The sequence below is a fragment of the Chiloscyllium punctatum genome, chromosome 38, assembly GCF_047496795.1.
Source record: "Chiloscyllium punctatum isolate Juve2018m chromosome 38, sChiPun1.3, whole genome shotgun sequence".
In the NCBI taxonomy this organism is placed as follows: Eukaryota; Metazoa; Chordata; class Chondrichthyes; order Orectolobiformes; family Hemiscylliidae; genus Chiloscyllium; species Chiloscyllium punctatum.
Genome location: NC_092776.1, coordinates 43777734 through 43794638, shown reverse-complemented (window position 1 = coordinate 43794638; position 16905 = coordinate 43777734). Strand labels below are relative to the sequence as shown.

General features: G+C 39.5%; 1 protein-coding gene across 1 annotated transcript; it reads right to left on the bottom strand.

The window, feature by feature from the left end:
* Positions 1 to 1295: 1295 nt before the first annotated feature.
* hhex (hematopoietically expressed homeobox) lies at positions 1296 to 8077 on the bottom strand. The gene is made up of 4 exons (XM_072557735.1): positions 7573 to 8077; positions 5384 to 5562; positions 4832 to 4882; positions 1296 to 2067 (listed from the first exon to the last, which is right to left on the bottom strand). The coding sequence occupies exons 1-4, from the start codon at positions 7931 to 7933 to the stop codon at positions 1828 to 1830; spliced, it is 831 nt and encodes a 276-aa protein (XP_072413836.1). The 5' UTR covers positions 7934 to 8077; the 3' UTR covers positions 1296 to 1827.
* Positions 8078 to 16905: the final 8828 nt, after the last annotated feature.

The window sequence follows — 16905 nt, the reverse complement described above, 5'->3', positions numbered from 1 at the left end:
AGTTCTTGATGAATATAGGCAGGGACTGTTCACTACCTAAGGGGTCATGAAAAGAACTAAATGCAGTGCAATCATCACCAAACGTTCCTACTTTTGACTTTATGATGAAGCAATTGAAAACAAGGAGGTCTCAGATGGCTCTAAGCAACTCATGTAACAGTGTACTGGAGCCAAGGTGATTTGAACTGGAATTGTAAAGTGCTTATTTGTCCTACCCTTCCTTCAATGTAAATAAAATTACAGCTGAAAAAGTATTTTTAAATTTTAACAAAATGATGCCTCAGGACAATTTTCAGACAAGATTTGAACTGACATTCAATTAGGGAAAACTTTTAATATTTAGCTAAGTTAAATCAATTCAGATAATTAACTAAACAACAATTTCTCAGTTTTATTGCCTCTTTTCATATTATGCAAGTTAAAAATAATAGATTGCTGTTAACTTCAGGTCTATTCTAAGCAGTATATTTCTAATTGGGGAACATTCTAAAAAACATTTGGTTTTGACTTTAAATCGAATTAGATTTTAGTATAATCCATTCTTATATCATAGAACAAGTTGCTGGAGCGAAAAGAGCAAAGATAATTTACAGCTATATTCATACCCGACAACCTAATCAAACAAAATCATTCAGCTTTGCTATGCAGCCTTTATGAGAAAAACATTTGGACTGCACTGAAAAATATATGTTCCAAAATTCCAGTTTATACTATATAATACTATTTAATGTCATTTCAACAGAAAAGAAGAATTTACCTTACATTACAGAAAATGAAGTTAAAACGATTCACTGGCATTGTGATTCTGCAAGGTAACAACACATGTATGTTACTGTTCGAAAAATTGTGAATGCTGTGGACTTTAAATAAAGCAAACCTCCTCATATTAAGGTAGTGACACATGGCCAATTCCTAAACTAAATACCTGTGCACAGTTTATCTATAATATTTATTTCCTGCACCCTCTTGTTTTTATCCAATGCTGCGAAATGCTGTTAAACTGGAAGATAATTGGAATATTATTGAAATGGAAATGTGTGTTGATTCATTAGGTTGCTGTTCGATACACTTTTTCTGTCTACTCTTGGATCTATCTATCCATCTCCTATATATAATGTACACCTACAAATAAAAATGTGGGTAAACTAATGCAAAAGCTAAATGATATTCCAATGTCATAGGTTTATTGCTAGGTATAAGAAAGAACAAGACCACAAGTCTTACCTTCTTGGTAAATGGTACCTGCAGTAAATAGGTTTAGTCAGAATAATAAAGTTCACAATTGAACTGATAAGTAACTTCATGTTTTTTTTTATTTATTAGCCATGTGAGCGTCAACAAAACACATATTTACACAATATACACAATACTTTTGGAGTATGAGGTATGTCACCACTGACAAACTTTTACTGAAAGCTACTAAGTTCACAGACGCCATTATTTTGGCTGGATGTATAAATTACCCGACTTTTTTTTCGCAGTTAACAATTTTCTTACAAAATTGAATAGTACAACAAAAACATGTCCTGTACATGAGTATTAAAATATTTGAATTACAAAAATTATGTACTGTACATACATAAAAGACTGTGTTATTTCGAGTTAAAAACAATCCTTCATTGAATCGGATTTAGATTCCGCAAGCACGGGTCTGTTTACTAAACATTAATCCATACAAAAATGTTTTGAATCTCACTCCTTATACATTCTTCGCATTATTGAGGTTGTAGGAAACTGATCCTACCTATCAGTCCGGTTCCCAGTAAAGTGCAAGGATAAACCACTATCCTTCCATTCTCCAACCGAATTTTGTCCCAGTGGGTTCAATTATACATTTGCAGGATACGTACTCCTGTCGTCATCGATATCTACCTCCTCATCGCTGTCCTCTGACACTTCCGATTCATTTTGCTGAGAAGCCGGGGAGATCGAGCATTGCGAGCCGTTCAAAAACACCGCTTTATTCAGATCCGGACTCAGACAGCTCTCTCGACGCTTCTCACACTGGCTTTCGATGGACTGATCAGAATTCTCCGATTCTTCTCTTTTGGCCCCTTGAGGATTTTCCTGTTTTTATTTTTAAAAGAAAATTCTATTCTTACCTTAAGCGTACGAAGAGTAACATAGTCAAGACAACTTCTGGACTGAAAGTTCATGATTTATAGCCCTTTTACAACATTAAAAATAGTCTGGACGATTCATTACCATTATGTAAATAATGCATTTGGCCACTGCCTTTTGTTAGAGATGCGCTAGACTTCTACTTAATTTATATAAATGTTAAAAATTGAGCGCAAAATTGCAACAGAGCAGTTCAACTGATATGTTGAAGCGTGAGCGTAAAGCTTCTGGACTGCTTATATCTTTGTGATTAATATCCAAATAGGATTGCTTTAAGTTGTTACAATCCCGCCCATTTTCTGATGCACATTTTGATTGCCAGACACTAAAAATGTTCTGATCCACCTGAGATTATCAATCAATTCGCTGACATGTTCCTGGTATATAATAGTCAGGTTGCATTGTGAGTTTGCGGCCCCTAGTACTACAGGGATGAGCCGGAAACCTTGCAATGATTTTGATTAAAAGTCGTCGAATTGAAACATTAAATCTGTTTCCCTCTTCAATGATACTGCGAGCATAGCTGAGTATTTCCAACATTTTCTGTATTTATCTCAATATGCAATCTTTGCCACACTGAAACTTAAGAGGCTGGTGGCATCAACCAAATCGATGGTTTCTTCTCAGAAGGGCTGTGTAGAAAAAATCAACACAAATAATCCTGCCAAATGGGCTAAGGCAACAAGTAACATATGTGCCAGAATGAGTTCCTCTCCCTCAGACACGGAATCATTTGCCTGGCCCTCTGCACTGCCTAATAGTCCTGTGGAGTTAGGGAGGATTAAAAAGGAAAAAATCTTGTTGATCAACTCGAAGAGCAATCCTTGCATAAGTAACAGTTACTTATATAATTGCAAGGTGTCTTAGCAAAGCAATAGTGCAATTTCGGCCTTGCTTCCATGTTCCTACATCACTGTCACATTTATGCAGTCCGCCATTAGGGAGCCTCCAATGTGAATTCAATGGGGCTTTGTTTTAAATGAATTCTTTCCTCTTTGGCTGGGATGGGATGCCATTGAATGATGAAAGGTTATATTATAATTGTCAGCTTATCTACAGTTGATGTTGGAGCTGGTCGAATGGCCTAGTCCTGTTCCTATGAATATTTGAGGAGAGCATGAGTTTGAATCTCATCAGGCTTCGTGGCTGCTGGCCTCATGCAAAGACAAATCTGGCAGCCTAACACACAGCCTTAATCCAGGGCTCTTGTGGTGCAGGGTCTCAGTGACAAGCGCACATATTCCAGTGACGTGTCTCTGCACATTTTGATTAAAAATAACTATCTAGAGTTGATCACTTGGAAATAATTTTAAAATATTTTCTCGTACTTACACAACAATTTCAGATTTTTAGCAGATACCACCCAAGGTTATTGTCAACTCATTTACAGAACCGGAATCTCCATGCGGTGCTAAAATTAATTCAACTACAAATGGACTGGGTAAAATGTATTCGTACTATATCAGGAATGCCATTGTAGTGTATACTTACCCTAGCGTAGGGAATAGCTGTCAGCAGAGTAAGGGCCTTGAGGAACCTGATTTTGATATTTAAGTTAACTTTGACTAATTTGTTTCTCCATAGAATCCCAACAAGTGCAGAAGCAGGCCATTCGGCCCATCGAATCCACACCGACCCTCCAAAGAGCATCCCAGACCCATCTGTACTCTATCCCTATAGAACGCCACGCCTGCGTTATGTCTAATCCACTTGGCCTGCACATTGTGGGACTGTGGGAAGAAACCCACGCAGACACGGGGGGAATGTGTAAACTCCACACAGACAGTCGCCAGAGGCTGGAATCGATCTCGGGACCCCAGTGCTAACTGCTGAGCCACCGTGCCGTTCTCAATTAAGAGCGAACAGTCCAGGTTATGCCACTTAAATTATTCGGCTGTTAAATTATAGGTTTGTCGTCTTGAGGCTACTGAAGTTAATCTTTTCAAATAATAGTAAAAGTACATTTTTAACTGGAGTTACGAGTAGAATAAGGTTGAAATGGCAAAATATTGAATTGTCAGTGAAGACTGGGCAAAGATTTCTTCTGACTTGGTTTTCATGAATCAACTATCTGGAGCTACCCTCTGAACGGGACCCCGGAGCGTGTTAAAAACTGACCGATAAACGAGGACAGTGAATCCTTCTTGACGTGTTGCGAAAAGGTACATGTTTGACAGACCGGGTCTAAGTTCCCAGTTGGGGTGCAAACGTTGTAGCCTGTTTCCGCTCGAACCGGCTACGTTAGAAGTTGGAAATTGAAGCAGCCGCGTCTATTAATGTAATGCGTGTAAGTTAATGTATCGTGCTCGTTCAACACAGGAACAATGAATGTTTTTTTGAATTGCCAGGATACTTTGCCGACATTTAGGCTGGTTCGCAAGAATTAATTGGGCAAACAACATATGGGATTGCGAGAGAATTAATAGACTGTTAATGCGGAGAACGCGAAACGGCCAAAATAATTGATATCGGAACTACATTAGAAGCTTTTAACATTTGTGCAGCTTCAGTGCTTCATCCTGAATTCCAATAAGACTATTTGTCTTTTCAATCAAGGTAAAGAGGTTAAACAGCCTTCCAAATGACTTCCGCACACAAAATATAATAGGCTGCGACATTAAAGATAAGTTCATTGCAACATTCATTGCCATGACAACGAAACCCTTTTCTCCCCCACACAGAATAGGTAGGAACAGCATCTCCCCGTTACCTGTTTCAGCCGCCGCCATTTAGCTCTGCGATTCTGAAACCAAGTTTTTACCTGCAGAAAAACAAAATCAAAACACCGTGAAGGAAGGAGTTTTCTCACCATCTCCTGTAAGTGTAACTCAGCGTAACTGCTGCTTTCAGGGATATAGGTTGGAATTGATATATAGTGTTCTTGCATTAAAAAAAAACAAATTATAATAAGCTTGCACCATAGAATTAGCAAAACCTCCAGAATGAGGAAAATGAAGTGATTATTAAACGTGTGGCACAACTAAAATTATCGAAAAAATGTAGTGGGGTCATAGTTTGAAAGCAGTTGCAAGTACTTTATAAATGGAAAGATCTGAAGAGATAATATTCCACATTATAGTGGGAGGCGGGGAGTCTAGTTAGTTTTTGTTGTTCGTGAAATTAGCAATTACTTTTATTAAAAATATTTAAATGATTGAACATTTGCATTATTAAAATGCAGACACGCTGTCTGTGTAAGTTGCCAACGATCAAATATTTTCGGGAGACTTTTCAATCGCTTCACTTTCAGTTGTTCATGTACCTGTCTCTCGCTCAACTGCAACATCTTGGCGAGTCTTTTTCGTTCAGGAGGCGAGAGATATTTCTGGGTCTCAAATTTCTTTTCCAGTTCAATGGTCTGATCGTTTGAGAATCGAACTTGCCCCCCTTTCCGTTTGTGCGGCGGCCTTTGAATAAAATGGCTCCATATCAACGGTTTACCTGCAAGAGAAAATAATCAACCGAAACAATAAGAATGATAACACATGTATTTGGTCATGACGCCAAGTGCTAATTTGATCAATCACAGTTTTAACAAGACATACTGAATTCCAGCAAGACTATTTGGACTATATGAATATTGATTTTTATATTCGTTTTATGTTGAAAGATCGACGTAAACAGAAGGCGGAAATACAGAATTATTTATCCTTTATTAAAATAAAACAACCAACATATAACATGCTAAATATGCCTATAAATTGATTTTTATTTGTCTCTTATAACCTATTAAACTTGTTTTTATTCATGTTGACAGTCAATTTAAACGTTCTAAAAGCAAGTTAAGACAAGGACACTTAAAAAGTCTGGGCTCTCTTTCTTTCTCACAATAAAACACTGATTTCATACGAGACCTGAAGGTTTGTGTGAAACCTACCAACTCAGGACTATGGCAACATTTCCGTCAATGTGTTTCCTGTTGGTCTATCTTGCAAAAGGCCTGTTATTTCCTTCTGCTCGTTGACAAAAATGAGTCAAGGAAGCCGAGCTCGGCTGTTTTATGGTTTCTATATAACAGTTCATTATAGGCCAAGTAATCTTTAAAAAGTGCTGAAGGTTTTTAAACTGCGTGTGGAGACCAGCTGGTTTACTGTACACTCCTAACTCTATCTAGTTGAATATAAACCAGAAAACAGTGTAATTTTATTTACATTCCAGTTAAAGTCAAATAAATTCATCATGTGATTTTTTTTAATGCTTATCAAATTACTTTGTATTTATTCTGATGCGTACTGCTTTATTCCCAGAAAACGCCCATTTGCTGGCGACAAAACGAAATTCTCATCCGCGTCGCCGAGTTTGCTAAATTAGCGCCTTCAAAAATGGACTTTTAGCGAGAATCAAAACGCGATTAAATGCTCCTAATTTCCGCGTAATTGTTCTTTTCCGAGAGTTTCGCTTGCGTCAGTCCCCGCTTCAATTGCTACAAAGCAGCCACAAAAAAAATAGGAAGCAACTGGCTATTTTAGCTGCCATCAAGTCACATCCCACACAGAGGAAATGAACAATATCAGAAAAACGTATCCCGGCTATCAGAACCCGAGTGTTTCCTGTATATGTCTGTATTGAGGATGTCGATAAAATAATCAGCAGTGTGCACGACTCCCGGGGAAGAGTCTGCTTCTGACTGAGAGGAAAACATTTAACAGTTCTGTAACCAGATTTACTCCTATCGAGAGCTCAAGACTTCCTGTATGAACGAAAAAAGGTCAGCCACACAGAACTCAAGCTGTTGAATGAGCCCAAGGTGCGATTCGGATATAATGAACGGATTTACAAAAGTTAAGCTCGTTACGTTCACAAGCGAATGTTTTTTTTTCAAACGGGCTTTCACACAAACATAATTTGGCAACAATCTTAAAAATAAATGCAACGTCCTACGGCTGAATATTAGGTTCGGTTTTAAGTAAAACACGCTGACAGTCCCTTACTCCCAGGGGACAATGCCGGGTAGAAGTAATGTGTAAAAAAATACGAATGCAGTTCTTTCATTTTCATTTTCAGCTCCCTAAAGCAACCTTCAGATATGATCCGCTTTATTAGTTTCTTTCAATGGGAGAGATTTCACTCTGTATTCGCATTGCTGTATATTCACTGCATCAGAAAGTAGGACCTGTTCGTTTCGATAACTGTACTCGAAAGTATCATTCCACAAGCTCTGGTCTTGAATCGCCAACCGGCGCCAGTCACAGAAACGGATTTCAACTTTACATTTAAATCAGCGATCGAAAACCGCTGTTCGAATTGTCCCCACTTAATCCTTCAGCACAGCTAAAGGAATCCAACACGCTCTAGTAGAAAGGTCGAATACCTCCATCAAAACTCCCTACCCAGTGCGAAATTCCCCCCAATTTCTGGAGCAAAACAAAAACAGAACCGACTCCCAAGAAGACTTAACATCGCAGGAGAACATTCGCCGGCAATTAGAAGAAATCAGAAACGGGTTCTTACCCAGAGTGTCCTGTCGGAGGAATGCATGTGTGTAGTCGTTAACAGTCCTGGCAAAAGGGTACAGGGGTCCGCTGAAGGCGTTGCTACCGTACGGTGTCAACGCTGGGTGGTGGAAGGCGGGGTGGATTGGAGTTGGCTCGTAGATGGGAGTCCGGTACGGGGAAGCGATGCTGGTGAAGGAGGAATTGGGGGACGGCAGAGCCGGCCCGGGGGCCACGCTGGTCGGGTGAGGAGCCCCGTTGCGTCCCAGGATGTCATCGATGTAGAATGGGGTCGGGTGCACCGCCTGCATCGGTGTTGGCGCGTACAGAGGCAGGTTCGCACTCATCGCCGAGGAGCTGGGGTGCTGCTGGTATTGCATGACGGCGCCGATCCAGTGCCCCGTGTTGTACGTCAGGTGCAGAGCTGTGAGTCCGGCTCAGGATAGGCTCCCTGTGCAGCTCACAGCTCCAGGAGCTGGCGCGATATTCGTGCAGGGATTCTTTCAGAGGCGGCTCAAGGCTCCCCCCCCCCCCCTCAACCCCACCACTACTCCGGCCCGCCGGAGCTTTCTATCAGCCTGGGCGGGGCGACGGCGCCTGTTTCAATTTCCCCTCCCCGGGCCGCTTGCTGATTGGCTGCCTGTCCGGGGCTCGTGCCCGGACCTGTCGGCCCGCCCCCTTCGTCCCAACGCGCAGACGCCGTGAGGGACCCACCTTCAGGTGACGGAGATGAAAATGCATCGCCGCAGGTAAACAGAAGAGCGAAGTGTGCAGACAATCAGAAGATATACACAGACAACCTAGGCTACTGCCAGCTTGGGTGACAGAGACCGCTTATTTACTAACAATGTTGCCTTATGTCAACTACACATGAGCGATCTGTACAATGCAGTACCTTCCACTTGGCAACTGTTTCACCTCAAAAACAAAAAGGTCACCTTTCGTGAAAACTAAACAGTGAGGCCATCCAGTTCATAGTGGTTTGGCAGAATCCTGACATCCATTGTCCCTGTAGATGGCGGCAGGCTGTAATTTTCAGCCAGCATTTGTAACACACAAAAAAAACCTTGTGCCTGCATCATCAGCATTAACACGAGTACCTCTCTTGGAATATCGTTTCCATTCCGAATACTTTAGCAAATCCGGTCAAGAAATTCTTGCAACAGTGGATTGGAAAGTAGTCGTACAGCATCCCCAGCTAAAGGAAAAGGTTGTCAAACATTTTTTGTAAGACTTTTAAGTATTTCATTCCCAAGTATCTTAACGTTAATTGTATTTTGTGTTCTTCGTAAACAGAGACCGTCACATCTCTAACTGAGCAACTAATTGGTGTCAGAGCCAATCGGCGGTGTTGGTTGCTGACAGTGAAGGCTTTGCAATGACTGTTATCAATTCTCGTTTGCCTGCTGATGATAAACGACCTTGGAGCTCACAGTGACCGCTAACTTCAGGGAGTGAGACCTCACAAACCAATCAACATTTTCAGTGTTCTCACTTCTCCATTAGAGAGTTAGTAATACTTCAAGGAAAATGCATATTACAAGGAATGGTTGTGAAATAGCGATATTTTAAAATGCATAGCAAAGTCGCTCTTCACACTTCTGAATTCCAATACACAATTGTTTGGTTATTTCCAGTAAACACGTCTACACGAGGAGAATTGCCATTTTGAAAATTTCGGCATTCTGCTCAATTATTGCTCAAGAAACACGTTCAAAATACACAAGGCGAGTTCGAGCATATTTCCCTGATTCTTAAACATATCAGAAAAAGAGCGACTTCAGACTTCAAGCATAAAAAGGTCAAATTATCATTAGAATCAGTGAATTCACTTTTTTTCTTACTTACTTATTCACATAATAATCCTTTAAAACACGAGTAAGGTAATTCCAGTCTAAGAAGCAGAAATTCATAATTTAAAATATTGCACATTAATCACCTGACAAAATCGTGATGTGTTTGTTTCCATCGTTTGTCATTTATTACAACATGTTTCGGCCCAATTACGGCAATAAGTAAATTAAAAGGCGCAAGTTAAATAATTTGACTTTATTTCAAAAAGTACAACCACGGCCTAAACTGGACCCGCTTCTTTATTATCCTGCCACATGTTCGGGATTAGAAGCATTCTGACACATTACTTCACCTTCGCAGCATGGTGGCTTTATTCAAACTGTGAACTCAAAATGCAACACGCTTCAATGTATATTGTGTAAGGACACTTATTCCGTTTGCACGACTCAGATCTGTTTTCTCAAGAGCTCGTTGGCTGAGTTTACAGCGTGGATTGATATTGAAAACTGGGGCGGGAGGGAATAAAATAGAAGCAAATAAGATCGAAAAATGATGCAGCTGGGTGGCATCATTTGGTGGGTGGTAATGCCATGCTTTCTTTTAAAAAGATGACGAACATAACCTCGAAAATCAACATGATGGTCAGAATAAGCCATCCGATAGTGGAACCGTTGAATTGCCCAATACTCACAGACCCACTTGTAACTTGAAGAGTATAAGTATTAAACTAATCTAGGTTAACACTGAAACGGTTATTCTGACCCACTTTAAATCGATTAAATTACAACATTGGAACTTCTTTAACCTGGCCATTGTCTTTTAGTTTGATGTAGTTAATATTAATTGTCCAATCTGGTGATTATCACCGATTGCTGTAGGTCTCAGTGAGTAGAGTGTTCTGTAGTGATTATATCAGACAATGCATTGATAAATACAATCAAGTCATTTAATTCGTCAAATGACCCAAATAATATATCAGACGACAATTGCTTTTGAGCTAATTGTTGGTCTTGTGATGACGGGTGTGTTTTTTTTGTTGGAGGTGAATCATAACGATTGCAAATATTAAGAGATTGAAAACAGAACCGAATTAGCTGAACTGCTCAGTTGTATCCTTCCAGTGACAAACAGCAAGAAATTTTCAGAACCGACGCTATTGGCTCGTTTTCCGACCGATCAGATGATTTATTTCAAATATAATTTCCGTCCGATATAGCAATAAACTACGTTACGATTAGAGATCATACCACAAAAACAAAATGATAGTGCATTTAAAGAATAGTTTTCTTTCACGAGCAAGCAGAAACGGAGACCTGGAGGTAAGTTATTGCTGCAGCAAGATATGTACGCCCATTGATTTTTCCATGAGGTGAACTTGTAAATACTGTACATAAACTGTGTTCAATCGATTTTAACTCAGTAACTCGAGAAGGAAAACAAAACAGAAAGAATTCATTATGAAAAGTTGAAGATATTAACAAATTTTGGTTAACTCCAGGGTAACAGCATTGTTCTGATTGACTGGCAAATGAAAAATCTGTTGTAATCCTTTCAGCCTTACCCTCACATAATGATATATGGTCCCCTTCTGAATGGTAAACTCTGAGAGTTGCAAACATCTTTGGAGAAATGCTATCTGAGCCGGGATACAATATATGCAGGAGGAATTGATGATCCATCTGTCCTGATTGGAACTGTTCATTAGCTTTGGAAATGGTGGCGTGCTGCAAGTGGCCTCGGTGTACCAAGACCCCGTGGTCGAATTTCTGTTGTAGAGACCCGAATGAGTTAGGACATTCAACAGATGGGGCATTACCGCTTAATATAATCACAAACTGGTGAATAATTGTTGGTGGTCAGTAATGCTGGAAAGCGGATATCGAATTCTGCCAATGTAAGAAATAAGTGACGTTCTAACACAATTGGCAACAATGTTTTAATATTGTAGAGGGGGCTCTCACCTTAACGCTACATTTTGAGTTTATTTTACACTGCGTTGGACTTTGTAAACAGCCGGTCTTTTACAAATCTTTTCAACATCGGTCATTTTCAGTCATTTGATGTTTATTAAATATGGATAAATTTATATTGCTTCGAATGACAAGTCTGGATATGAAGAATGACTTTGAAGAGAGCCTCTTTAAACCCCTATAAGACACTCACTGTTCAATGACTCTGCTTGTTGGCGCCGTAATGGGCACCTGCCCGTAGAACAGCTCTTGACAGATAAAATAAATCATGTTGTAGTCTTTCCAAATCAAAGAGCTGAGAATATTCGCACTGAAGATTCCAGTGGGTCAAACGATGGTTGGTCAGGACGGCGCCACTGGTAAAACACGCCGGTGTTTAAACGAGGGTTGCATCAGCCTCTTAAAGATAACTGTAATCTATTCTGAATGGAAGAGTGCTAGGGGCCATATAACATGTGAAGCGTTGTAAAATGCAGAGAGGCCACTGTTGTGCATTGTCAACACTTGATCAGGCTTCAGTCCCGCCAAGAAAATGCTTAGAGCAGTAACTTTATCGAGTATTTTTTCCCCCATTGAGAGACTCTTCTGCACGTAAATATATTTGTCTTGAAAGATGTCACACATAGACAGGGTTACCCAAGCTGTTATTACGGAGGTCATCATAGGTGCACTTCGTGGGAAGGGGGATGTGTACAAGATTGAGCCTGCATATATTCCAAGCTGTTGATACAAACAGGTATAGTTCCCATTGAAAATCGTAGACCCAGCAAATGATGCACAATAAGCAGCTGACGGATCCAAGTAAAATTAGGTTGGATCTGCCTGGGTTCGCTCAGCCCTGTGGTTCGTGACAACAAATTCAATGGATATCAGAGACAAGCCAACGGTTCCTTTCCTCAAAACACACCTTTACATAAAATATTATTCTCTATCAAAAAACAATTAGATAGATTAATCGTCCCAATTGGATTGCCACTATGATTAATTATTATTAGACATTGCAAAATAAAATTAAGGATTGTCATTATAGAATGTTATGTGGTTAGTTTCCCATGTGCTAAATAAGAAAATTATTATTTCTTAGTAAATGTATTGAGGAGCAATGCATTTTATTAATTTAAATTATTTAGATATGCATCGAAAGCGAAGATTTATTTACATGCATTTCGGAGTCTGAATACTAACTCGAGACATTACAATCTCAAGCAGTGACATTTTCACAGATTGATGTCATAAAATTATTATAACAATTTGATTGGTTTTACTGGAATGTATAGGTACTCATTCAACTCACCCAGACAATATCCAATTAAAAATCCGTTTGCTGTCTAAATATTCCCAATATACGAACTTGCATCTGACAAAATGTTCTTGTTACCTGAGATCACTTCTTAATTCATTGAATTTAGTTATAACGTTTAAACGGTTTTGGATTGCAGAGAAAAAAACAATACATCGTACACGTTTTTCAACAACCATGTAACTGGCGGTGTCTTCTGTCAACTCACCTACAGCAGCAAACGTTGTAGCATAAGAGATTTTTATTCACAGCTCGATATCACACCGATCGCACATATAGGAAGGGCTTAGCTCTACTCATTTTATCGATGGCTGATTAATTCAAATAACAGTCTTTCAATCCCCACCCAATAAAAGAATCCTAATAGAATAATTATCCTCGTTTTACACTCACTGTGAATCCTTAAGCAAGATTTTTCAAAACACGCAACTAAAATCAAATCAACTAAATTCAAATCAATTGAATATTCCGAAGTGGCATAGTTTTAAATGCTCAATGCGCTTTAAATGCTCTTTTAAAATTGTAATTACGCTTACTATATGATGGAATTAATTATACAATACCGCGAATTTAAATCAAAATCTTCAATTTTTTTTTCTTATGTGCATTTTAAGAAATCAGGATATTGATCCAGTGACATCGTTCATTGCCAGATCTTAAAGGTAGCCTGATATGCCTTCCTTTCTCACCAGCTCGTCTACAGCAGTGTAATAGGTGATAATCAGTGCATTTAAGGGTCAGGACATTCTCCACTTGACAAGTAGCGCAAGACTGTCAGGTAGAGGGATGACATGATTAGTTTGGAAAGATAATTCACATAATCAATATTTACAAGTGCCTTAACCACGGATCGAGCAAGACAGGCAAGTCTCGCTGGCGGCCGGCATCATGTAAATATATGAATACTCTAGCACCATGTTACTTACCTCTCAGCGCTCGTCTCCAGATTATACTGGACAGGATAATTAGGGATGAAATACATTTTAGTTAAGAGCTGATTTAGGGCTCCATATACATCAAGCAGAGATTTTAAGGACGAAAACAAAGCACCGCGGTTGCTAAAACTCTGCATGAAATAAAACGAGTGTTTACTGGAAATACTCAGCAGGTCAGACAACATCTGTGGGGAGAGAAAAAGAGAGTTCTTATTTTACATGAATGGGAAAAATGTTTCAGGTTTTCGGCAAATACAGAGATGGGGAAGGGGAGGAGAAACCCGAGCAGAAGGGAAGCTCTCTAGCTTGACATCTCCCACTTTAAATCCTGTTACAATGCTCCCTTCAATTGGTATCCATGAGCCTGTTTATTTTACTATCCGGGCCCCGGGATGTTGCTGCATAGCCCTGCCTGGGAACATCTCAATGCTGTGTGCGGCCTGGTAATTCCTTACTGTGCAGATTGACCTGCACAGCTCACAGACATAACGGCACAAAAGGAAGTCCATTCGGTTTTGTTCTTCCGTCACTAAACCTTTCCCCGCTCTGTACCTGCTTAAACCATGTTATGATCTAGCGTTTTCCAATTCTAATGAGAAGTCATTGGCCTGTGTTTCTCTTCAGAATCATTTTTGCGGCCACCTGAGGGAGCAGCCAGGGTCTCAGATGAACATATATAAAAGGCAGGACGGTTTTTAACTTTTACTTTGTACTGTTTAAAACAATTGTTTTTTTTCCTCATTAAGCTTATTTTGCTTCTATAACTATTGTTTTATACGATGTATATGACAGTAGCCTTGAGGAACTGGTTCACTTTGCCATTTTTTGGGTAGAGAATTGATTGCTGTTCTCTCTCACCTCTCTTCCAAACACATCTCTTTACGGTGTAGAGCACAAGACAATAAATTAAGCCTAGCGGAAGACTGATATTAATATGCCCACCCACTGGCGAAACTGGACAGAGCACCTGTCGGACCATTGATGGGATTTGATGGAATATACTGTCATGCATTGAGAACTAGTTAGTGGACAGAGAGCAGGAACAAATCATTTCCATGTTGGCAGACTGTGACTTGAGTTACAAGGATCAATGCTGTGTCCCATCTGTCACAAACACTATCAATGATGCAAGGATTAAATATAACGTTTTAACATTTACAGAAGACACAGGACTAGGTGGAAATGAGGGTTTTGAGCAGGACAATGCTTCAAGAGGATTTGGAGAGGCCTAGTGATTGGGCAAAATATCGATGGACAGAGTATAATGATGAAAAATGTGACGTTATCCATTTTAGTAGGATAAACAGAAATATAGATTTTCTTTAAATTCTGAAAGACTGAGAAGTGTGGAACTTCCACAGGACTAGGATGTCTTTTTTGTTCAGTCATTGAAAGTTAACAGACAGGTACAAGAAGCAATTAGGCCAGCAAATTGTATGTTGGCCATTATTATAAGATAATTTGAATGCTGGGACAAAGATACTTTACTGCAGTTAGAGTGTCTTGGTTAGACCACACTTGAATGTTTGTGCAGTTTTAGTCTCTCTTCTGTCGTGACCATAGGTCATTTAGCATTAGAAATATGGGTCATGTTATTTGAATATGCATCGAATACTGAGGACAAATTAACTACATTACTGAAAATCAGTAATCTGCTTTCCACTTGTGATCATGTTGCATTTATGAAAAGGGTACATCATCAGACATCAGACTAGCCAGTGAGAGGGCAAATCCACAATCCACCCCAATATAGATGGAACATCTGGAAAAGCAGATTTACCAAAATACAGCATAACCTTTGACCACATCAATGTAATAGACATGTGGATGAATCTCACAAGAGCTTTTCTAATTCTGTCACAAAGCTACTTCTCAATTTATCCACCTTGCCTATTGACCAATCTACATCCCATGCTTTGATGCAGAAAGCACAACACTGTTAGAAGAACAAGAATCACTTGGTGAGCCTGTCGAGCTGACCACCTCAGTCTTTCAAAGCTGCCTGTCTCATCAAGTGGGAAGAAATGGCAGCAGGGCATAATTCACTTCTTCCAGTCTGATATGCTGGAGCCTGAATCACCACCTTGGCAGAGTCTAAAAACTCACATGTACTAAATTGCCAATCAGACACCTGTACCATTTATCAAGAACGCCAGTAGAAAAAAAATAAAATGGATAATGTAAAATGCACTCAGAAAGCACTAGCAATATACAGAACATGATGGTCCAGATCCCAGAGAGATTAAAGAAGTGGAGAGAGCATTAAGGATATTGAAGTGTTGCGAAATAGTTGAATATGATAATGTTACACCAGAATATCAGAAATGAATTGTTCTCTGCGTCTGGCTCAATTCTACAAAAGGATCATCAGATCAAACTTAATCCCAAAAGGTGCAGCATAGACCTGTAAAACCTATATAAAAATCTCACATTGACAGAAATCTTTCAACTGAGTCCATGACTTTCTACATGTTTTAAGACCTTTGAGTGCCTTACCAGGGATGCACATCTCTGAAGGTATCCTTAATGTCAATCAAGCTGGTTTTTAGAAGGGCTGTACTGAATGCTGATAAAGGCCTTCTAAAGAGTGTGAAGACTATCATAGTGCTATATCAGACCTTTCAACTGCCTAGGATAGAGGATGGCACACTGACCTCTGCTTAATGCTGTCCAGCATCCTTCCAATCCAACCTGGTGCAGTTGTAGAAGCACTCCTTCAATTTAGTATTTATTGGTCAAGGGAGAAGTGCACTGGGATCAATTGTCTACTATAGGGATCAGCATCAGTTTCAGACTTGTTCAACATTGCACATAAATGACTTGCTAACACTCAGGTCCTGCAGTTAATCTATGTTGATGACATCTATTGTGTCATCCAAGCTCCATTCATCTGTAGCCTTGACCAGATTCTTAATGTAAGCATTACATGGGCTGCAGGTTGTCATCTGCTGTTGATGCACAATCCCAGTTTAGCTGAGAGGGATGTTAGTGTTGTGAAGTTGAAGGTGTTTACTATACCTTTAAGAGCAAGTGAATGCTGTTCTGAACTGAGAGCTGACAAGCACCTGTGATGACTAGCTAACAGTCTCAGTGTACTAGAATATTGAAGATATGTAACATTTGGCTGTGAAATAGATGCTTAAGTTGATTGCTGTTTTGACAATTCAAATTTAAACATTAAATTATGCCCCAGGAAAATAAAACCCAATCAATTTTGAATTTATTGTTCTGCCAATATCAAACCAATGGGCCAATACGATGTTGGAGGGATAAAAGAGGCAGGCAGTTTGAAAGCTAGATCAAAAATAACTGCCATCAAGAGAGACTGCCATTCAAGATACTTTACCAAAGGT